The 23,087-nt window shown below is 55.8% G+C and overlaps 1 protein-coding gene across 6 annotated transcripts in view; it reads left to right on the top strand.

The window, feature by feature from the left end:
* The window catches only part of NFATC2 (nuclear factor of activated T cells 2), a 135,234-nt gene that overhangs the window by 101,873 nt on the left and 10,274 nt on the right, over positions 1-23,087 (top strand). For 2 of the 6 annotated variants that reach the window (XM_081291059.1, XM_081291057.1), the window contains exon 10: positions 22,870-22,957. The exons of the other annotated variants lie outside the window; for them this stretch is intronic. In XM_081291059.1, the coding sequence (XP_081147185.1) occupies positions 22,870-22,913 (44 nt within the window). In that variant the 3' untranslated portion in view covers positions 22,914-22,957. The remainder of the gene's footprint in view (positions 1-22,869; positions 22,958-23,087) is intronic. 6 annotated transcript variants of the gene reach the window in all.

Below are 23,087 nucleotides of genomic sequence, written 5' to 3'. Positions count from 1 at the left end.
GATGACCTGTGAGGCCATGTGACGATCATCTCCAGCAGGAGCTGGGGTGGTGACAGCTTCAGATGCCCCCTCCAGCCACCCCAGTAGAGAAAACCAACAAGAGCAGTTCTGGTCACCGGAGTGTCCCTTAAGGTCACGAACTGGGTCCCTTTAACTGCTCCCACCCTCTTTCCAATTGCCAGATTTAGATTGAGGACAGGAAAAACAGAAAGGAAAGAAAGCTAACCTCCTTTTGTTCCTATAGAGAGAAATCCCACTTTCTAGCTGGTCTTTGTGCGTGTGGGGGAGGGGTGGAGAAGGCAGGAGCGGCCATTGAAAGGGGCTCTCAGAAGGCAGCCCGATGGGCAGGCTGCGGGCAGCTCTGCGCCATGTGTCGGGGGAACAGAGGCGCATTGATAGTGGGCAGCAGTGGCTTCCGTGGTGGAGTGGCGGCCGGTGGGTGCCTGGGCTGAGGCCGAGATGCAAGGAGGCTTTGTGTGGGTCTGAAGGTGCCCGAGGTTGTTGGCAGGAGACCAGGCCAGAGGCGCATCTGGTTGGGCCAGCTGTGATGTGACATTGGTCTGGCTCTCAGGAAGGAGAGGCCAGTCCTGTTAGTGGGACTCACCTGAGATCAGCAAGGTGGGGCCAGGGACAAAGAAGATGGGGCAGGCAGAGCGGCCTTCCCTGGGGGGAGGGGGAGACTTCAGGGAGGTGGAAGAAGCTAGGTGGTGGGCAGTTCCCAACAGCAGAGGAGACCCTGGCTGGCTGGCTGCCCCCCGCCCCTCCAGCTCCAAAGTGCATGTCACTGTTGGAAGAGCCCTTACCCAAAATGTGTGGGACCAGGGGTGTTTCAGGTTTTGGAATATTTGCCTAAGACCTTACCTGAATCCAAAAATCTGAAATCTGGAATAACTTAAAATTTCTGAGCATCATGTCAATGCTCAAAAAGTTTTGGGTTTCATAGCTTTTTGAATCTTCAGATTTATGGATAATTAACCTGAGCTTCAGAACCTCACTTGTTTAGGGAAATTAACTCTCAGGGACCCAGCTAAGGTGTAGGAAGCGAGGCAGAGAGCTGTAGAACAGCGCCCGTGGGGAGAAGGACCAGGTGTGAAATTTCAGACTCTCTGGTGTTGACTCAGGAACTGTTGACTCCTTTACACGGTCCTGATGAGCCAGGTTAGCTGGGGGGTTCTGTGACTTCTAGTAATTTCTATTAAAACTATCCACCAAAAAATGTCCTCCGGTCTCATCAGGCAAAGGCCCCTGGGCCTCCTACCACAGGGTCGCACTGCCCCACGAGCTTCACAAGCTGCCCCGCCAGGCTGCTGTGTTAATAATGGGTTTTCCGAGCCTGGGTAGTCAGGTGCATCTGGCCTGAGGGACACTGTGCTCCCTCTGAGTGGGAGCCGTGTGCACAACCCGTCCCTGGGCCGTCTGCATCCCAAGAGCTGAGATCAAGTCTCCGTGCTTCCTCTAACGGGAGTTGCCAGAGTGGAGAAGGAAGTGGACGGATGCCCCTGGGAGTGGGCAGGATGCCCCGGGGACAGGTCTGGGACTGGGCCTCCCCATCTGCGCCTAGGGGACTGCGTTGGAGATGAGGTGCTTTATGACTAGATGAGCGGCTGCGCAGGGCAGGAGCTTGCCCAGCAACAGTGGGTTCTGGTCTCCAGGGTGAGAAATGTGCTGGCTGCTTTCACACTGCCCCTCGCCCACATTGAAGAGGAACGGTGAGCACTTCTGTTAGGGACCTGCCATGTCCAGAGGCCATCAGGATGCCTCAGTAGGTCGGGATCCACAGATGGTTTGCACACATCATAGAGGAAGCCGCCGAGCTTGGAGACCTAGGGCCTCCCAGGGCACTCTCTGGACAGGGCAGCTTGCAGCGTGGGGCAGGCGTTGCGGGGGAGGAATCCATGGTTTTTGAAAGGTGGGGGGGGACCTGAATTGAAGGTTTGTGTTTTTTTAGAGAGACAGAATTTTTTTAATATTTATTTTTTAGTTTTAGGTGGACACAACAACTTTGTTGGTATGTGGTGCTGAGGATCGAACCCAGCGCCCCACGCATGCCAGGCGAGCACACTACCGCTTGAGTCATATCCCCAGCCCAAAAAGCAAGGTTTTGAAAAGTGCATTCTCTATGGGACTTCTTGTCCTCTCAGTTCTCTGCCTTTGAGGTCCTGGGCCTTGGGGCATGGGGAGTAGAAAGCATTCTCCAGGCTGGCCACAGGGCAGCAGGGGGGTGCTGGGCGGTGAGTGCACCCCTGACCTGAACCCCCGGCTCTGTCCGGCCTGGCCTCATGTGCCCAGTGACGAGCCATGTCGTGGCCACTGGAAAGATGCAGGTGCAGCCTCCCGATGGCTGGGGCTTCAGCTCCCCCCCCCCCACTGGGCGGCCTCCTGGCTGGGCATCCAGCGCACATTCCCAGATGTCCCTCTGCGAGGACATGGGAGTCAGACTTCACGGTCTGCTGTTCTGTGTTTACTTCTGACAAGTAGACGGTCACGTCTCTGTCTGGCTGGGGCAGGTCCCAGGCCTCGGCTCCTTCCCCGTCCCTTTCCTGTGTGGGTGCAGGGTTCTCTCACAAGAGGCATCTGGCACACGAGCCCAGGCCGCGTGGCAGCACAGTGTGCTCCAGGGTGGGGGCTTCTCGGATTTCCCTTAGGATTCTGCCAAAGTTGGCTTTCCTCAAAACCTGGGTGAGAGCCTGGCTTCCGTGTGCCGGGGGCCCCGGAGGGGTCTGCAGCTGGAGGAGGAAGGGGGCAGGCGGGCAGCAGAGAACAGGAGGCCTCCGGCCCTACACAGATGCACACGCTGAGCTGGAGATGGGCCTGGCCTCTCCCCTGGGGTCCAGGAGCGCCCAGCATTTGGCGCTCTCTCCCCACGCCTGGCCCGAGCTCCAGAGGGCCTCATGGGGCATCCTCCCGCCTGCTCACGGCCTCTTCCCAGTCGGCCTCCCTGCACACAGAGCTGTGTCTTGGACGCTCTGTTCTTCCTTGCAGCCCAGGACTCTGCTTCTGCTGCCCTCCTGCAAAGCCCGCGATGCTTGCAAAACGCTCTTGAAATAGTGAAGCGGGTGCTACTGCAGGGCCCCGTGCCGGACCCACCACTCACCCCGCACAGCCCCTTCCTCACCGATCTGTGGAAGCAGAGAACGTGCTCACTCCCACCTGTCTTCTCCCTGCTTTTGTCCCCTTCTGTGACATCTCCTGTCCCAAAGCCCCTGACATACTCGGGGAGCACCCACAGCTCCTCAAAGTAGCTGGACCTGTGAGTCCTGCCCTCCCCCTCCTGCTCCCCAGCCTTAACCCTTCCTCCTTCCCTCTGTCCTTGGCCCTTGACCTCTCTGTCCTTACCTCGATGTCCACCGCCAACTCCTCTCCTCACCTGTAAGTACTAGCCAGCTGCCGCTTTATGCCAGGCACCCCCTGGACCTCAGGGGCACACTGGTGGACAAGTCAAGTGGCGTCCTTGTTCTCGTGGGCGTGTTTTTTGATAGGGTGGACATTAGTATATAAGGTGATAAACGAGGGACCTTCACACAGCAGTGGAGGCTTTGAGGGAGACCCAGCAGGTCAGGAGCTGGGGGGCGGCTGGCTGGGGGTCCCTGCAGAGCAGCTGGGCCGAAGGAGCAGGGGAGATGGAGCAAGGGCGTCAGGGAGGGAGGGAGCCGCGGTGGTAGAGGCCACAGAGTTGGAGGCCACTATGGGGATAGTAGGGGGGCAGGAGAGCAGGCACCTGGTGCTCCCGGGCCCACAGGGGCTCAGTCCTCTCCCCGTCTGTGGGGTCTGTTCTTCAGTCTCATTTACTTGAGGTCAAGCTCGGCCCAAAACGTCCGATGGAAAATACATGGTTCATACGTTTTCTTAACATAATGAGTAAGTTTGAAGTGACTCGTACCAGGGTGTGTTGTCACAGCGGCTGTGCTCGTTGCTGGCCGTCCTTGTGAGCCTCCCGCTGCGCCTGATGTGCAGTTGGGCTCGGCCACAGGTGCGAGGGTGCGGGGAGCCCTGGCACGCCGGGGGCCTGTGCTCTCGTGTCCCCAGGCTGAGGGGGCTACTGCTCTGCGTTCGAGACGAACCAGCCCTGGAAAGCGAGTCCCAGAGCAGGAGGGTGACGTCCTGTGCAGATGAGGGCCGTGTGTCCTCCACACACCTGGAGCTGCCCAGCGGGCCGTTGGATGGCCCTCTTGCCACTTCCCTACAGTGGAGGGGACAGCTGTGCATTTTCACGCCCCCTCCCAGGTGAGCGGGAGACGCTGGGGAAAGTGCCCCAGACGTGACTCCCCGGGTGCCGTTGACGCCTCTGCTGAACTGGTCCTTCTGAGGTCACCAGGCCACCTCACCACCAACTCTACCACAGGCTTTGGGGTCATGGGTGCAGCCCAGCAGCCTCGAGACACAGCATAGACTAGAGGACTGAGGGGGAGGCCTGCGGTCTCCGCTCAGGAGATCCTTGACCCCGTTCTAGAAACCTCCTCTGGAGAAAGGATGTGGTCTGCTACTGTCTGGGGCTGGTGGCCGGCGAGGACAGCACGTGCCGCGAGTGCGAGTGTGAGAGCTTTCGCTTGTGGAGGAGGCACACAGGTCACCGCTCGTGGTCGACTCTGTTCCTCAGGACTTCGTGGAAGTCCTTGGAAATCCATGCCCAGATACATGGATTGAATGAACTTGAATATTTTGCTCTGTATTTAAATATCTAAAATAACGAACATCCAGAAACCGGCCGTCTACTCTGCATAGGTCACGAGTGGGCCACGCGACATTGTGCCTGCATCATGGCAGAATGTGGTTAGTGCCCCAGAAACCCACGTGTCCTTCTGTCTCCTCCACGAGGCGCCCACTCTCCTGCCTTCTAACCGCAGAGGTTCATTTTGTTTTGCAAACAAAAGCCACACAGTGGGTCTCTTCTGTGTCTGGCTCCTGGGCTGTGAGTGTCCCTGTCCCTGGGTGCAGGGGAGGTTCCTTCCTTCTCCTCTGGAGGATGATGCTGTGGAAGGGTCTCCCACGGTCTCTCCCTCCCTGACCCTGATAAACAGGGAAAAGCCCCAGAGGAAGAGGTGGTGAGCGCTCAGTAAAACGCTGTGCGTGTGCCCAAGCCGGGAGAGCGTGGCCAGGAGTGGAGCCCCCAGTTGTGCAGAGTGCTCGTCCCACTTGTTCCCCGGAGTGGCTGGGGTGGAGCAGAGCCTTCAAGTGCAGCGTCTATGTCTTCCGAGCGTGGTCCAGCCCCCACTTCTCGAGAACGTGTCTCTTCACCAGGGATCTGAGCACTGGACCCCAGGCGGGATGTCTGGGTGTCCCCTGCTGACCCTTGCCTGCCAGCTCTTGAGCCACCTTGGCCTCTGGCTGCAGAAGAAAACTGCTCAGGCTCGTCCGCTTGCAGAGTGCATTAAAGGTCAGAACTTGGAGTCACTGTCACGATCGGTGGCCTCGTGGGAGCTGTGAACAGTAAGCAGGGTGATGGCAGCAGCCCCGCCGCCGGCAGGTTCCCGTGACGTCTTTTACAGTCTTGCGTTTCGTGGGCCCAGCTTGGCTGTGGAGAGCTCAGGATAAACAGGGAAGAGCCCCAGAGGAAGAGGTGATGGTTCTCGGCGGCAGAGAAGCCGGTAGATGTTTTGTTCTCCTTGGGGAGAAACGGTCCCAAGCTGGCTTGGTGCGGGAAGGCCGGGCTGGGCAGCAGCTCTCCACCTGTGGCAGGCGCTCGGCACTCCTGGAGAGCCAGGCTCGCCACCTGCTCGTGCAGGCCTCCATGATGGGGGTGGCCGTGGGCTGCCAGGTGGCTCAGCCCGCAGCAGGGTGCACGGCCTGGTGGCCTGGCCCTGTGCGACTCTTTCCCTTTTGCTGGCACCCTCAGCTCCCCCTCGCGGCCTTCCCAGTGCTCAGTGCTCGCTCAGACCTTTGGCTCTGCCACTGATGCCGTGACCTTGGACAAGTCACCAGTAACCTTGTGCCTCCATTTTCCCGTCTGCAAAGTGGAGGGCATCCTATTCCTGCCCCTGGGGGTGTGCCAGGGAGGAGATCAGGTAATGCTTCGCGCTGGCACAAAGGGAATCCCGGATGGACGTGAGCTGTTGATTTTGTTGGCTGTGAGCTTAATCGCCTTGACTTCTTGTAAAACTTGGCTCAAAAAATTTAAATATATCTTTTTTTTTTTTTTAGAGAGAGAGAGAGAATTTTTTAACATTTATTTTTTAGTTCTCGGCGGACACAACATCTTTGTTGGTATGTGGTGCTGAGGATCGAACCCGGGCCGCACGCATGCCAGGCGAGCGCGCTACCGCTTGAGCCACATCCCCAGCCCCCCAAAATTTAAATATATCTTAAGGGAGAAAATACGGGCTGCTGTTGTCTCTGGTGAGGGGATGCCCCGCCAGGCCCTGTCTCGAGGTGGGGAGGTGGGAGTGGCAACAATCCCAGGCAGGGAGAGACTCAGGGAGTGTGAGGTCTCCCATAGGTGAGTGCCTGCCGTGGCACCCTGGTGGAGCGCAGATCAGTGGCAGAGGGGCCACGGGCGTCCTGTGAGAAGGCCCTTCACCCAAGCCTGGCAGTGCCAGTGCGTGAGAAACAGGCGAGAATGAGCAGAGGCGCACCCTCCAGAGGGCAGGAAGCGGGAAGGAACCGGGGGGATGAAAAGCGCTTTATAACTGGCCCTGCTTTGTTCAGCAGGTCAGGGGCGCTCTCCGGGCCACGCGATGCCCATGGCAAGCCTGAGACAAAGCGGCTCCTGTGTTGGGGCCTGCAGAGCCCAAGGAGGGCCTGGCGCCTCGTGGGCTCTGCTCAGGCGGGGTCTCCTGTGCTGACTGAGGGGCCAACCTGGGGTCTCTGTTCAGATGAGCACCACCCTAGGTGGCTGGCTGCCTGAGTGGCCCAGAGGGCCACTGAGGGCACCTGGGTGTCATCACTCGGGGCTGTGTGGCATGCCCGGAGTTCCCAGAAACCACCAGCACCAAGTTTAATTCACATGCTCCCCTGTCCAGGGCACCAACCAAGTTGCAGGACCCTGCTGAGCACCATTTTTTATTTTGTTCATTCAAATATACATTAAGGGGGCCTGGGGACACAGCTCAGCTGGTAGAGGGTTTGCCTCACATGCATAAGGCCCTGGGTTCGATCTCCAGCACCACCAAAAAAAAAAAAAAAAAAAAAAAACTTCCCAGGCTTCTTTCAAATATACATTAAGAATATGTTCTGTATGTTTTGTTGGAAGGATATAGAACAATATAAAAAAATTACAGTAGAAGTCTTATTCTTATTTCTCCCCTGTCCTCTGATTCCAGTTTTCCTCTAGCCTCTAGAACATCATTTCTCAGCCTGGTGCCATCGCACAGGCCTGTCATTCCAGCATCTGGGGAGGCTGAGACAGGAGGATTTCAAGTTGAAGGCCAGCCTCAGCAACTTTGCAAGGACTTGTCTCAAAATGTAAAAATAGCTGGGGGGATAGCTGAGTGACAAAGGACCTTGGGTTCAATCCCTGGCATCACAAACAAACAAACAAACAAACAGAACCCAACCGTTTTTTCTCAATCTCTTTTAATTATCATCCTCTCCTCTTTAAGAAACCTTTTAGATGATTATCCCTGACCACCATCCCAGTGAAATGTAGTATTCATAAACTGGCTTTGTGCCTGCTTGTGGCTAGCTCTTTGCAGGGCCACCAAGCCCTGAAATAGGTAAGATATTTTAGACCCCCCCACCCCGAAAAAAACCCAACTTTTACACCACTGGGGGCTGTACCACTCACCTTGGGAATGCATGTTCTAGGGTGTCTTGATGTAATCACCATCAGATAGAAGCAAATATATATTTTTATTTCCGACTTTCTTCCTCAAAAGGTAGCAAAATATACACACAGGAAGTGGAAACTTCCATTTTACTTGCGGTCCCCAACAGCGGGGACAGATTGTCTTGGGTGCCCGTCACACAGCCGTGAGGGCCACAGGGCTGGTCCTTATCCATTCTGCCTGTGCAGGTAGCAGGGGTAGAACTGGGCTTTGAGGAAGGGCTGTGAGGTTGACTCCATCTGAATCTTCTCATCCCATCAGGCTGCTGCTTGCTAACTTATCAGCCATAGCCTCATTAGAAAGTTCCAGAGTCCAGAAAACTCAGCTCGCCTTCGACGAGCTCACAGAATTGCCAAGAGATGCTATTTGAAGATCACTAAATGTGTGCCTGGCAGGTCTGAGTCTCTCTCCTGAGAGAATAAACACCTGTGGTACCTGTACCCAGCGATCTTTATTTTGCCCCTCGAAGCCCCCTCTGCTCCTTCTGAGGACCTCACGTTTGTAACTGGGCCACTTCACCACCCTTTCCCCAATGCAGCGCGCTCTGCTCTGTGCACTTACATAAGAAAGTTACTTCCAGCTGCCTCCAGGCCCCAGAGTGCTCAGCCTCTTTCTGAAATTCTGCAAAGCAGATGTTTCCAAAGGAATGTGGGCCTACATTGGGAGGTCAGATGCCCCCAAACCGCAAGAAAGTCCATTCCCAGACTCGCTGTCCTCTGAGCCCACATTCCGGAGCAGCATCTGACCCACAAAGAGCAGACAGCTCTCAACACAGAGGACCACGACAGGCAACCCAGCATCGGCGGAGGGCCTCAGTCATCCACCCAAACCAGCACTTTTCACTATGAGTCATTTGTGCCCCATTTAGCATCCACCTCCAAACGAGGCTGCTCTCTTGCAATAACAAGTGAGTCTCCCTGTGATGAGCAAGGTGCTCAGCTCAGCAAGAGTCACAGGTCGTAGCTCAGCCTTGACAAAACTTCTAAAGGCCTTCCCTGCACTTTCACTCCTGTTAGAGTGCAGAAGACTCATCGCCCCGCTCAGTGGGCGGGCACCAGACCCTCCCTCCCTCCCTAGCGAGGCTGTGACTCAGGGCCGTTATTCTGAACATCATTGCATGCAAGACTACAGGTTGTGAGGACTTGTCACTTATCTCCGGCCACTGCCCAAAATAATCCACAATTTTTTCATATTAAAAAGAAAGTCTAGCCAGGCATGATGGTGCATGCCTGTAAGCCCAGCAGCTCAGGAGGCTGAGGCAGGAGGATTGCAAGTTCAAAGCCAACCTCAGCAACTCAGTGAGGTCCTAAGCAATTTAGCAAAACCCTGTCTCAAAATCAAAAATAAGAAAGGGTTGGTTGATGTGGCTCAGTGGTCAAGTGCCCCTAGGTTTAATCTCTGGTACCAAAAAAGAAGAAAAAAAAAGTATATGTAAAAGTTCCCAAATCAGTTGTAACTGTCATCTTTTTCTTCTGCAGAAAAATAGAACTTGAAAGCAGCTAAGCTGTTTGAAGCTATGAATTACATGGCTGACAGTCCATCAATTCTTATTTTATATACTGGATATTTTCTGTACTCCCTACTTGCTCCCCCACTCGTGAATCTGTTTTGGGTAAATGGCAAAGCTTTGTTTTTCTGGGGATAGGGGACTCAGATTTAAAAAGCTCTCTCTCCTGCCGTAGCTGTGGTTTTTCTCCATTCCACAGAATTGAGATTTGGTCACATTCTGTTCTCTCGGGGCCTTCAGGTGAGGTTCTAGACTCTTCTTGCCGTGGATTTATTCAGCTTTATCGTTGGACCAATTTCCTTTTACTTTCCACCCTTGCAGGAAAAAAAAGCCAGGGGTTCATGGTTGGGGAATGAGGAAACCATTTATTTGGCTTTCCCCCATCGCATTTTTGACACTTCTTTAATTTTTTATTGATCAAGTTGAGACTGTTTATAGGGGATTCTGGGGCCTGTTTTGCCCATCCAGCAGGTCAAGAATCTTCCTCCAGGTGAAGTCAGAGACTCCACATGACGAGTTGGAAGGAGTCCGCTCTGGTCGTCAGCAGTGAATCCTGCCACTTTCACAGTTGGGGATGACATCTGTCTTGTCCCTCTAAGCTGCTATGAAACCAGATCTCTGGCCAGGCAACCAAAGCGGAGCGTTCCCTGGTCATGTTACTATGAGCTCTCGTGCCCCAACTCGGTTTTACGACAGGGTTGTCTGTGGCAAGCAGTTTGGCCCACAGTCCCAGGCATTCTGCAAACCGACAGCTGGGTTCCATCTGAAGCCTGTTAGTTCCACTATCCCCAGGAAAGCTGAGAGGACACTCCCTGGCTGTGAATCTCCAAAGCTCTGGACAAAGTGGAGGTTTCGTTGCATAACCCTCCGACGTGGAGGTGCCTTTGAAATACCCTGCAGCCGGTTCTTATAGATTTCTGGAAGTTGATGGTGTCATTTGAATTCCCAGTTTTATCGAATGCCTAAAAAAGAATTGACCCAAAATTGACAAAAGTACCCTCTCCACTCCCTACAGATGGATTGAGTTGCGGTCGGCTTGCACGCTGGGGAAGGGGCGGCCGGCTGGTGTTCCACGGCTGCATTTAGCCGGTAGATATTATGTTTGGCCCACCCACACAGGATTTAAAAAATATTTGGATTAAATGCCAACGTTTAAAAACCAGGGGTTTACACATAAAAATACAAATTTCCAGCTCCCCTTGGAAATCCAAGGATCTGCCCACCTTGGGCCCATATTCTGCCTGGCAGCCACCTGTGGCCAGGCTGGTCCCGAGCAGAGCCACCTTTAGAGGGAGCATAGGCTGCCCTTGTCCACAGTCCCCACCACTCCCCCTCACCTCCTGCTGGTGGATGGTCTGACACACTGTCCTGAGGTCCTCTTATTCTTGATTGGCCTGACTTGGTCAAGGATTCCACCTGGACCCCTGTTATAGAAATGTCTAACACGGGGCCTGCACGTGTAGGGCTTGAAAGTCTTCTTTCCTTCCTCTTCCTTGTAGCAGCAGAGTATAATTTTTAAATGGGCTTTAAAATTTTCTTGCTGTAAAGTATTTTGAATCTATATAAATAGAATGGCATAGAGTACCCTCGAGGGCCCACCCCGCAGCTGCAGCGGTTATCAACCCATGACCAATATGATTTCTTCTCCACTTCAGCTCTCTCCCAGCTCAGGGCACAGTGACAGTTGGAAGCAAACCTAAATGTCGTATCATTTTGTCTGTAAATAATCAGTAGGTTTCTCTACAAGAAAAGCCCTCTGAAAATGTAGACCAGCACCACACCTGGGCGTCAGGAATTCTTCCTTCATATCATGAGATAGCTGATGGTCAAACAGCTTGTCTCATACATCAGAAAGTTTTTCTTCTTTGTTTTTATTATTCTACCATTTGTTTGCATCGGGAGTCAGCCGAGGCAGGAGAATGTCCTAGCGGTTAAGCCAGTCTTAAGCCAGGGGCTCCTCCTCTAGATTAAAGAGTTGAACCTCTGGAGGATGCTGTTGCTGGTGTTATTTAGCCATTTATTTGTTGAAAAGAGGGAGGTAGTTCATCCTAGAAATCTGCTGATGGTGTCCCCATGGTGACATTTAGCATGTGCCTTTGTTCACTGCGTGTCCTGTATATCAACAGCTGATTCCAGAGACTTGGCAGCTGCTCAGGGTGACAGGTCCTGGTCAGGAGGGCACGGCTCTTGGTCGACCCTCTTTGGTGAAGTTAGTAGCTGTGGATGGTCCATGCCCAGCTCCGTGAATCCATGGGCACATTAACTACGGAACAGTGCAGTTTTTCTGGCTCGGCCCTCCCTTCCTCTTCTGTTAGCGGGGAAGCTGCTATAAAGGGAAAGTTCCCTGCATCAACAATGGCCGAATTCACTGAGGGAGAGAAGGATGAAGGCTCGATTCTTCCCCTTCATGAACCCATTTTTCAAATAATGGGTTGGTTCATTGACAGCCCCCTGTGGTGATCAGTTAGGGCTGTTTGTGGGTTCGGGGTTCTGTGTGTGTGTGTGCATTGTGAACTCATGGGTTTAAGCATAATTGATGTTTTAAGATTTGAATGGGCTTTTTTGAATGGTCCCTTTTGTCCCTGTCATTTGGCGGATCTAGACAATCGGACTTCCTTGCCTTTCTCTCTCTGACTTAGCAATCTGCTTGGGTAGGATATTTGGAGGCTTCCGGGAGGAGGGAGTCAACTGCAAATGAAGGTCACAACCCTGCACGTGTGGAGGGGGCGTTGAAAGCTCTCCAGTGCTGGGGCTGCAGGAGTCCTCACGTGCGGTTTGGAGCAGTCAGACTTTGCAGGACAGGGGGGTTGGGTGTTTTTCAGGGTCTAGAGGGGGCTGGGACTGACACCTGAGGGTGCTGGTGGCTTTTAGAGGGCAGTGGCTTCCTTTCTCCTATAACAGTTCAGTCCTATGCCCTCTTGGCTCCTGTGCTGGGGCCGTGGTGCCAGGAACCAGGTTGTCTCTTATTGTGCCACCGTTCCTAAAGTGGTGTCCCAGTGTCCTCTGCCCAGGGGTTCTTGGATAGGATTTTAAAAATTTTAGTGCATTAGAGCTACACATGATGGTGGGATTCATTTCAGCCAGAGTCTTGTCATGTGACCACACCAGGCCACAAAGGAGGCTGGGAAATGTAGTTTTAATTTATTTCTTGTTTTGGGCAGGGTCGGGGATGGAACCCGGGGCTTCACACAGGCTAGGCCAGTGCTCTGCCACCCAGCTGCCCCCCAGCCCCTAGCTTTGGTACCCACGTGACCCTGTCATGTGAATAGTAAAGTGTTCCTGTGGAGGACAGATCTGGGGTCTCTGCGGAAGCATGCTCCCGTAGAGGAGAGCTCAGGGGAGGCCGGGCCTTCTGGGATCTTTGACAACCGGCGGCTCCTTCATCTGCCCCCGCAGTGTGTCTTCCGCACGCCTCCCGTGTGCCAAGTTGAAGCCGTAGACCCAGGGCACACAGAGGGGCCTGAAGCGGAGTGCGGCCTTGGTGACCCACCTGCTGGTCGGGGAAATAAACAGCTGCGTAAATACACATGATCATGTTAGGTGGCGGCCAGACCTAAGACAGAATGAGGGGAGAAGACTGAAATGTTCACTTGTTCCCCAAATTTAGGGAGCACTGTCCCTCAGGGAAGTCCAGGGACCTCAGGGCATTTTCTTAAGATCTCTTTGCCTGAAACAAGTTTTTCAACCTCGGCATTTTGACATCTGGGGTGGGATCTCTCCATTGTCGGGGGCCGTCCTGTGCACCGGAGGGTTTAGCAGCAGCCTGCTCTCCTCTCTGGCTGGAGGAGGCTCACAGGCCTGGGTTTATTCTGGAAGGGAAGGCAGCTGCTGGCCGGGGAGGCTGCAGCTTGGCTGTGGGTTGGCAGGTGGCAAGTCCAGGAAGTCACACAGCATGTCAACGTCCCCACCTTCACAAGCCCCTGAGGAGGCTGGGACCGTTTAGCCTCTCTGTCTCCCAGAGGCGAGGCAGGCTGAGGAGGGAGGGTGGATGTGTCTGAGGCCACAGAGCCCAGGACACGGGCCCGGGGCACAGAGGATGAGTGGCTGGAGGAGGTGTGTGTGTGTGTGTGTGTGTGTGTGTGTGTGTGTGAGAGAGAGAGAGAGAGAGAACTTGTGAATGCGGCGAACCATCGGAGGGGCTGGCTGGTTTTCACCCCCACCCTGATGAGCATCCAGGAGGTTGGCTTTCGCTCCACTCGCTGGCTGACCGCCCCCTGGGCACTTCCACACGGGCACCCTGCGGGAATCCGTCTCCTCCAGGCTACAGTGAACGTGTCCGTCCCCACCCCGCTGTGCTGGGCTCATCTTCTGCGTCTGTGTGGCTGCCTAAGGGGTGGGCTGGGGCCCTGGGCACGTTATGTCATGTCTGCGACCTCAGTTATCCCCTCTGTGGAGTGGGCCTAGCAGCAGCACTGGGGTTTGAAATGGATGATGGACAGATGCGAGCACGGTGGGCCAGCTGCCGCCTTCCTGCTGCTCTTCCCCCTGTGTCAGGGCTCTGGAAGTGTCTCAGTCCCTGCATCTGGGACTCACCAACCCTCCTCTGATACCTGATTCCCACTCCCACGGAGCCTCTTCCAGATTTGAGCTGGTCTGGAAGCCAGAGACAGGAGCCCTCTCCTCACACCCCCGCTTCAGTGGACTGGCAGAGCCAGGGGACCCGGGAAGCACCCGTCAGCCAGACAGGCCAGGGCCAGACCCGGGGAGTCCTGGCTGGGGACCCACCAGGCCCCGTGTTCTGCCTGGGCCATCTCAGGATCGGGTGCCTGGGCCTCTCTATGACGCCCCCAGCCCCCGCTCTGTTCTTCTCCTTCAAGGTTGCAGTGTTGGTAAGAAAGGAGGAGACAGTGAACCCAGTTCACCTTGGGCCATCAGACGAACCTTAACTGTGAGGCAGGCGTCCAGCGAGGCCCTGGGGTCAGAGTTAAGACTACAGCTTGGCCAGCTGCTGGCCGCGTGACCTGGTCAAGTCCCTCAGGGCCTTGGTGGACGGAGATGCAGAATGGGTCGGCTAGAAACACCTCCCGCCTGGCACGTGGCTGTGAGCCGCGAGTGGGGCCCGGCACAGTAAGTGCCATCTGCCACCACGGCCACCATTTGCCAATACTGCCACCAGCCGGGTACATCGGCAGGTGTTGGGTGACTGGGGCGAGGTCTCTGCCCCATGGATCTCACAATCTAATGGGGAAGAAAAATAAATGTGACAAAGAAATGAATTTCAAGTGCTGAGGAGAGAGAATCAGGGCTGGGAGAGAGGAGACCTGGGCAGGTCACCAGGGGAGGCTCTCGGACAGGTGCAGGCCCCTTCTCTGAGGGACGAGCCATTACAGGGACCACCTGCCAGGTCTTGTGGCAGACAGGGAGAGGGCCACCACCTCCTCTTGAAGTCCTCATCTCCAGGCTCCTCCCCCACCCCACCCGCCTCCTGCCTTCCGCCCTGCTCCCCCAGTCCCTGACCCCCTTGCCTTTCCTTTCCTTCCTCCTGCCTCTGCCCACCCCCACTTCTTTTCTATTCCTCTCTACATTCTTTCTTTTTTTGGGGGAAGTAGGGGGCACCAGGGATTCAACTCGGGGTCACCTGACCACTGAGCCACCTCCCCAGCCCTATCTTGTATTTTATTTAGAGACAGGGTCTTACTGAGCTACTTAGCGTCTCACTTTTGCTGAGGCTGGCTTTGAACTCACGATCCTCCTGTCTCAGCCTCCCCAGCCGCTGGGGTTATTACAAGTGTGTGTCATGGAGCTTTTATGGAACCCTGCTCTGGGTCCCAGGAGGCCCAGATGCTGACCGCATGAAGCATCTTTTTGGGCTCTCTGTCCACCCTGCCCACTTTCTCCCCTTGCCATCTCATGCTGTCCCTGGAACTCTGTGCCCTGCGTCCTGACTGCAATCCCACACTGTCCAACACGTCCTCCATCCTTGAGTGTTCTGGGATTCGCTGGCTGTGTCGGGGCCAGGTCAGACCCTGCCCTGTTGCCCGGCCACTGCCTCATGGCCCACGTCTCCCATCCTGTCCAGGGCCAGGTCAGCACGGCCTCTGAATACATCCTCTTCTCTCCCACCAGAGAGTAATCGCTCCCCTGAATTTTGTTGCCTCTTTTCCTCTGTAGTTTGACCACAGGATGGTTTCCCCTAAACAATACACTTGGTTTTGCAGCCTTGAGAGGTTTATGCAAACGAGGCCTCCTGTGGTAGCCTCTGCGGTTTCTGCTTCCATCTCAAAGTCACCACTTCGTTGCTGTAGCTGACATCCTTTCCTTTTCTCTGGTGTGTAGTATTTCAGGGCAACCCTTGTTTATCAGGTCTGCTGATGGGTCCAGGTGGTTCCTCTTTGCTGTCAGAGCCAGGGATGTCTGGGACACTTTCTCTGCCACCTGGCACATGTACGTGGAGAAGTCTCTGTGGGGTGAGACCGGCCAGTGGGGCTGCTTGGTCATGGGGCTGCTTGGTCATGGGGCTGCGTCATCTGCAGCCTTAGCAGACAGCACGGGATGGTCTTGGCAGCAGCTGGGCGGGTTGCCCTCCTGTCAGGGAGCTTGGCTCTACACTGTTGCAATGTTGGTCACCTGTCTACACTGTTGCAATGTTGGTCACCTGTCTACACTGTTGCAATGTTGGTTGCCTATTTAGATACTTTTTTGTTTAATTGGTGGGCCTGAAAGAGTGTCTTTTGAGGAAGAAAAGTTTTTAATGTAGTTTAATTGATTTTCTGAAGGTCGGGGCTTTCTGAGGGTGACCGCACTGGTGTTACCCGGAGCTTGTTGGAAACTCGATTTCTTGGGACCCACCGGACCTGCTAAACTGACCCTGGGGTGGGTGATCGGAAGACTCTGTGTTCCTTAGAGGTCCTCTCCTCCATCATCCCTAAAGCGACTCTCAGGCTGCTCCCACACACGCGGTCTTTCCTTACACACCTCAGAGTGAGATCTGCTTGGAATAGGTCGCTGTGTTGGGCACGAGGGGGATTCTGAGGTCATGGCTCTCTGTAGGGATGACTGGTTGCCCCTGACCATCCACTGAGACGTCGGTCCGTCGTGTCCCCACCAGCAGCTTCCCCATGTCCAGGTGTCCTCTTCCTGGGCGCTCAGCTCGGTTCCATGGGTCGGTTTGTCTGTGTCCACCAAGTATCACGCCTTGTGTTCTTAAATAGTGTGTCTATTTAAGGGGCGCAGGGCCTACAGTCCTGGTCGCCAGAGCTTGAAGACACGCAGACGTGCTAGGGGGCACCCCTGCTGCCTTCCGACCTTCTCGGGGTACTGTGGTCTTCTGGGCAGGCAGCATCACACCGAGTTTTAGATGACTTTAGGTCATTGAGTCCCCAGCATGACGAGGGTTGAAGGCTGCTTCATGACCACCTGTCCCAGGGGTTGGCTGCTCTTCCTGGCTGTCACCCACTGTGTGTGCTGGGACCTGTGGGCAGCTGGGAAGCCTGACCCTTTCAGTGGACAGAGCCCAGGGGGAATCGATGGAGGCTCTGACTGGAAGGCTGACCGTCCACCTCCAAGCACCAGGTTTCCCCAGAAGGTTCGAGTCTTCCCGCCTGCTTCTTTCCATGGTCAGTTCTTGTTCTGTCCTGGTTGGCAAAGGAACGGGCTCAGGGTGGAGAGGGGCAGAGATGGAGCAGCCGTTCTCCTCCTCCAACTTGGGCTAAGACGGAAGGCCTAGGTCCCCCTGCGCAGCCCTCGTCCTGACCCCATTGGCTGCGTGGTTTGATGTGTCCGCTGGGGACCAGGGTGGGCTGCGGGCCTCATGGAACCCAGGGCCAGGAGTTCCCTGGAGCGGGGTCTGCCTGGCGGGTGCCTGGCGTGGCCCAAAGCTCAGGGGCACCGTCTGCTGTGCCGCGACCGTGAAGCATGATCGCCTGAGGGACACCTTTGGCAGGACGAGCCACCGTGGGTCACCAACCCTGAGAAGCCGTTCTTGGTTCACTTGTCCTTTTTTCCCTTGACCCTCAGTCGTCCCTCAGCTCCTTGCTGATCACGGCTCGGGCTGGCACAGGGAACAGGAAGGCTCAAGCCCCTGCTGCCGGGTGTGCCAGCCAGACACCAGCAGGGTCAGGCCCAGCTAGCAACGGCCCGAACCTTCCCCATAGGATTTAGACCAGCCACTGAAGACAGCCCAAAGCCAAGGATTCTGGTCAAACCTAACTGATTGGGAGGTTGTGTTTCATTTTCCACACAATTATCCCTCCTTGAATTTTTTTCTGAGCACCTACTAAGTGCCAGGCTTTGTCTCAGATGCTGGTGATACAGCAGTGGACAAGGGGGATGAGGTCCCTGTCTTCATGAGGCTGTTACAACCCAGTGACATTAAAGTGTCACTGGTTTCAAGATCAGGGTCCTTATGGCCTGAGCTGGGCTACCCCTTCCCAGACAACCAGGGACTTCTGCCATGGTGACCAGGCCAGCGCAAGGCTGTCCATCATGGCACGCCTGAGGCCTCTCTTGGAGCCGCCTGAGGCCGAGTGTCTATAGCAGCTGGCCCCTGCTCACGGTCTCTGGGGGGCACAGAGACATGGGAGGCGTGGGCCTGCGTGGAAACTGTCCACTGGTCTCTAGACACTCTGCAGGCGACCCGGCTGCCTGCTTCCCAGGTGGCCTCTCCTGCCTGGGCCCTGATTGGGAGGCTCCTCCGCCCCCTGGTGCTGCTCTCTCAGCCTCTGGGTGGACTCAGGCTACATATGGACCTGGGTTCTGAAATGCGTGGCTGAAGTCCAGTGGGCTTGGGGGGTACAGGGACAGGAGGGTGTTGGGATTAGGCCCCAGGAAGTGGGTTTGGGGACCAGGCTGCCCCATGTGGCCTGGCCATTGCAGGGCAGATGACTCTCCCTGGAGGCTTCCCCCCCCACACACACAGTGTGGGCCTGGTGCCTTCTTGGCCGCAGCCAGATCCGCTCCCTCCCAGTTAGCACCTCTGCCTTTGCCTCGAAACCAGAGTCTCAGAACTACCTTGTTTACTCATCCGGAAAGCCGGGGACAGTTTGGGACGCGGCATTTTTCCTGTAAGCCCCAAGACCGTGCCTGTAAGCCGTCTGGGGAGGGGGTGCAGGTCTGCTGCCCGGGCTGCTTCCGGGGCCTCCAGGGTGCGGGGGTGGCTGACTCAGAGCGCTGCTGTGTGTCGCCAGCCCAGGGCCCTGGGTGCACTGAGCAGCGGGGAGGGGTGGGGCCCCCCGGGCAGGACGTGAGCAGGCACCTTGAGAGCAGCCTGGCCACAGACCTTCCACCTGGAGTTGCACAGAGCGCATCCAGGGACGGAGAGGCTGCACCTGGGGGCGGCCCTGGAGGAAGCCAGAGGCACGTGGGCTGGCCAGAGGCCGCTCAGAAGCAGCGAAAAGGAAGGGGCCCCAGCCAGAGCCAGACGCAAACAGGGAGGTGGGGGTGACAGCAGCGCATGCTCCTCATTCGGATAGGCCAGCGGAGTGGCGCTGGGCAAGTCCCTGAGCCTTGGTGCTGGGGCTGGCAGAAGCCTGCCCCTGAGCACAGTGGACGTCCGACAGGGATGCACAAGGGTCAACAGTGCTGCAGGGATAGCTTGGGCTATGTGACACTGCAGCTGGGTGGCTTCAGACATGTCCCTTCCTACAGTTCTGGAGGTGGACCTCAGATCCACACATGACCTGGGTGGGTTCTGTGGCGCATGCCCTCTCTGGCCTATACATGGCCGCCTTCTCTGCTGGGTCCTTACACGAAACAGACTCCTGGTGTGTCTTCTGGGGGCAGGGTCCCGTGGTGACCCCCGCTTCCTGACCCAGCTAATCCTTGCGGCCCTGTCTTCAGATGCCATCATGCTGGGGGCTGGGGCGTGGGGGTCGGGCACAGTTCAGTCCACAGCAAGGACGGTCAGGAGAAAGGTCTGATTGAGGGGACACATGGGAGGAAAGGCTGGGTCCTGGAGCAATGTCACACACACCTTTCTCCATGACCACCCAAGGCAGCCTTTGAGTCTTGAATGACAAGTGCTGAGGCCAGTCCTGTGGCTCTCACTCGGGGAGACCGAGTCTGGGCCTGGACACTGTGGGACTTTTTCCTAGGCAGCCGGTGGCTCCTGTGGCCTGTGGATCTGGAAGGGGTGTGGGAGGCTGAGACGGTCAGAATATTTGGTGGGAAATTAAAGACTTGAGACACCGGGAGAGACCAGCAGGTGTCCTGGAGCCGATGTGCATGTGGGGTCCTGTGTTGGGGTGGTGCAGCGAGAGGTCCTGGCTGGTGGGCCAGGACATGGAATGATCTGGAAGGTGAATCTACGGGACTGGGCTGGAAGGGTCGATGACTCTCCAGATACTTGAAGGAAAGTGCTCACGAAGCCAGGCTGTGTTTCCGCCCGTCTCGGCTCCAAGTGGGAGAGCGGCTTGCTGTGGGGCCTCGGTTTTCCAGTGCTCGCTGTGTGGCCTGTGCTGCGTGCCGAGCACGGGGGCCAACGGGCAGGACGTGGAAGCAGCGCGGTTTGTTTAGGCCTCTTTCCTGCCTGTGGTCACGCTTTAGAAGCTGTGTGGCTGCTCGGTAGCTGAGGTGTCACTTAGCTGCGTGTCATTAGAAGAAATGGTGCCGAGCTGCAGAGCGGGACGGGAGGGTGCACTGTCCCGAGGCCTGGTGTTCCCAGCCTGTCGGTCCTTCCTGCTGGGGCAGCTGAGGGTCCAGGTCACCAGGTACTTCTTCCTAGGTTGTGGGGCCACCTGGAGTCCCCAGGAAGCAGAGGATGGGGACTATGGGAGCAGGTTCCACACTGGTTAGGAAGGACACTGTACCTGTGGGAGTCCCCGGGTACCACGATCCACACACGCTCTCTCAGGCCTTCCAGCACATTCTATTCACTGGAACCTGCTGCCTGTCATCCCAGCTGTCTGGGAGGCGAGCTGCAGGATGGGCCAAGATGGGACTGCGTGACCATCTGACCCATGGACGAGCGTGGGTGGCTCACCCACTTGTGAGCCATGTCACTGTGTGGTTCAAGCTGTAGCCTCATAAAGGACCCTGGAACAGGGCAGTGAGTCCAAGACCAGAGTGCCCCTCTCAGAGGGATCCGTAGATGGCACCAAGGAGCATCTAGCTTCTGGCTCTGCCTGGTCCCTTGACAGGCCCGAACCCAAGTGTGGCCCAGCAGACCTCGCTGCTGTTTAAAGGTGTAGGGAAGTAGAATCCTGCTCTTGGTTACGGGAAGGCACCGCTGCAGACTGGCCTTTCCTCTCCCTCCCTCTCCCCCTGTGGGGTACAGTAGTGAAGCTGTCCCAGTGAGTCAGTTGGGTCATTTCAGACCATGGCGATGTTATTGTCCACATTTTGGGCCCAGGAATCTGAAGTTCGGCAGGAGACCACAAGACCTTTGCAGGTGTACTGCCAGAGTGGCTCAGTTCCAGAAACTTCCAGTGATGAGTCTGCATTTTCATGGAGTTCCCAGGGACCCTGAGGATCTTTCAAGTTAGGGCAGCCCTGGCCTGGGACTACCCCCATAGAGCTGGGGCCCCATCTCAGCCTTGCCGGGTGCTAGGGGACTGTCCCGGGCAAGGCCCCCTTCTCTCCACTTTGGTACCTTGGCACGAGAATGGGAATCGCCATCACCCTGAAGACAGCCCAGAGCCTGAAATGGGGCAGAGTGGACGGCCACCTGCAAAGCGGATGTGCGGCGGTAGCCGGGAGCCGAGTTGAATTTTAGGCGTTCGTTGAATTAAGACAGGCCCATCTGGCTCCGATGCCCCATGGTCCACCTAGAAGCAGACAGAGGTGAGACTTCGTGACTGAACAGGATGTTGTGCCTCTCAACGCTGCAGATAAACCAGCAGCTGGAGGCTGCTGTTCTGAGACGGTGGCAGAGCTGTCACTATCTTGGAAACCAGCTTTTTGAGCCCATGGAGCGAGTCCAAGTGTGGCCGCCTCCCACCAGCACCACAGGGCGAGGGGCTTGGAGGAAGAGCTCTTGCTCTGTCCAGGTGGAGGTAAGAGCTTGGCCCCTGGGCTGCCACCTAGACGCCAACTGCTCCTCCAAGGCTGCCACCTGTGCGTGACACCTGCTAGCTCCCAAGGGTGGCCTGGATGACAGGAAACTGTCCCAGCCCCTTGGAGCTGCATTTTTCTGAGAGCAACACCTCTGCAGGGTGGGGAGGGCTTTTTCTCACTGACATTACAACAGGAACACCCTGCCGTTGGGCGGGGCGCAGGGTGGTGGTAGTGGAGAGTGTCAGTGTCCTCTGGATGTTTGAGGGTAGATCGTAGCATTTGTGTAGAGAGGGGACGTGGGCTGTGAACACACCAAGGTTGTCCTCAACGAAAATGGGAATTTGCGTTTCTTACCACAGGAACTAGTGGAATGGGAACCTCTGGGACCAGGGGCAGCCGTGAGGGTCTGCAGCCTGGTTTGGGGCCTGTTAAGTTTGAGATGCCCAGCGGGCAACCTGCCCATCCAAGTCTGAAGTTGAGGGGCACTGATCTGGACTGCTGTTGGGGTAGGGGTCGTGTTTTAGGGTCCCCAAGGGCCTTATCTGACAACAGCTGCCCTGGGGTTTGTGAGAGTCGGTCTACAGTAGAGAGGGGAAGTACAGCGGTCACCACTGCGGGCCACGTGCCCCTGCGGCAATGGAGAGTGGGCGTTTTGTTTCAGAAGGTGGCCCGGGTCCTGTGCAGGGCTGCAGCAGCTTCGAGGGAGGAGAGACGAGGCAGTCCTCTTGCCCCAGGGCTGCAGCAGCCTGGAATCGACCCCAAATACCCAGGTCCCGTGGGAGTCACCTGGGACTGCGCCGTGGCTCAGAAACCTCCCTTTACCGAGTGTCCTCGCTCCCGAAGCTGAGCCCTCGGGGAGCTCTCCTCCCTCAAGCTGATGGTGCCGTTCCCTGTAAGAGGCTGATCCCGAGGTGCTTCCAGTCCCACCCTCGGCATGAACTCTGGCCTGATCCTGTGCCACCAGAGGGGATGGGGAAGGCGGTGTCCAGAAAGCTCCAGAGAGGGTTCTAGAGAGAGAGACAGAGAAGGCATTTCTGTTACATAAAGAAGAAGAGAAAACGTGGTGGGAGGGAAGGGCGCATGCGGTAATGACGCAGGCTCATCGTTTTCAGGTGCTGCTCTTGCTCTGATTGGGCAGAGGCTGTAAAAATAGTAATTCCCCCCCCCCCCGCCCCACATCGACAAAACAGGAAGAAAATGTGCAGTCTTAGGAATTTACGTGGCTGCTGAGGTGTGATTGCTTGTAGAGGGACACGGGCCAACTTTGGGGATGCTGGTTTCCCCGTTGACCTTAGCAGAAGCCAGCTTGGGAATTTTCTCTCTAGATGGCCACTGTTTAAAACTCCACGGCAGAGGCCTTTGGACTAGCTTGAAGTGGACACATGTCCCCTTCACACTGCTGAGGTGCTCTGAGCTCAGAGAGCCTCAGGACTTTCACAGTGAGCCTCACCTCAGTGACTATTACCCTGGTTTTTGGTTCATTGTGGAACAAACATTAAAATGATACAGAACTTGGGCTTCAATCCCAGCCACAGGGCTGCGTTCGCTCCTGGGTTTGAGTGGCTTGGAGAGACCCGAGGTGGATGGTGTAGCCGTGACTTGGTTGGACTATAATAGAGATCAAAGATGATTTTTTTTTTTCTCAAAAATGGTTTTGCAAATCTTTTTCAGAGCTGATAGACACACACCTTAGCTGGATACAAAACATATTATGAAACAGAATGACTGTGATCTTTGATCCAAGAAACCAAAGTTAAAGGTAATTGTCATCTTCTGCTTCTCCTTTGGTTTTCCAGCTGTGTGTTGTGTTAACTTTTTTATTTTTATTAAGTAAAAGAAAGCTTCCCAGCCGGAAGCCCTCTCCCCTCCTCCAGCCACCCTCACAGCTA

This window comes from Spermophilus citellus (genome assembly GCF_964194105.1).
Source record: "Spermophilus citellus genome assembly, chromosome: 4".
Classification (NCBI taxonomy): Eukaryota; Metazoa; Chordata; class Mammalia; order Rodentia; family Sciuridae; genus Spermophilus; species Spermophilus citellus.
This window is presented reverse-complemented; position numbering and strand designations above follow the sequence as displayed.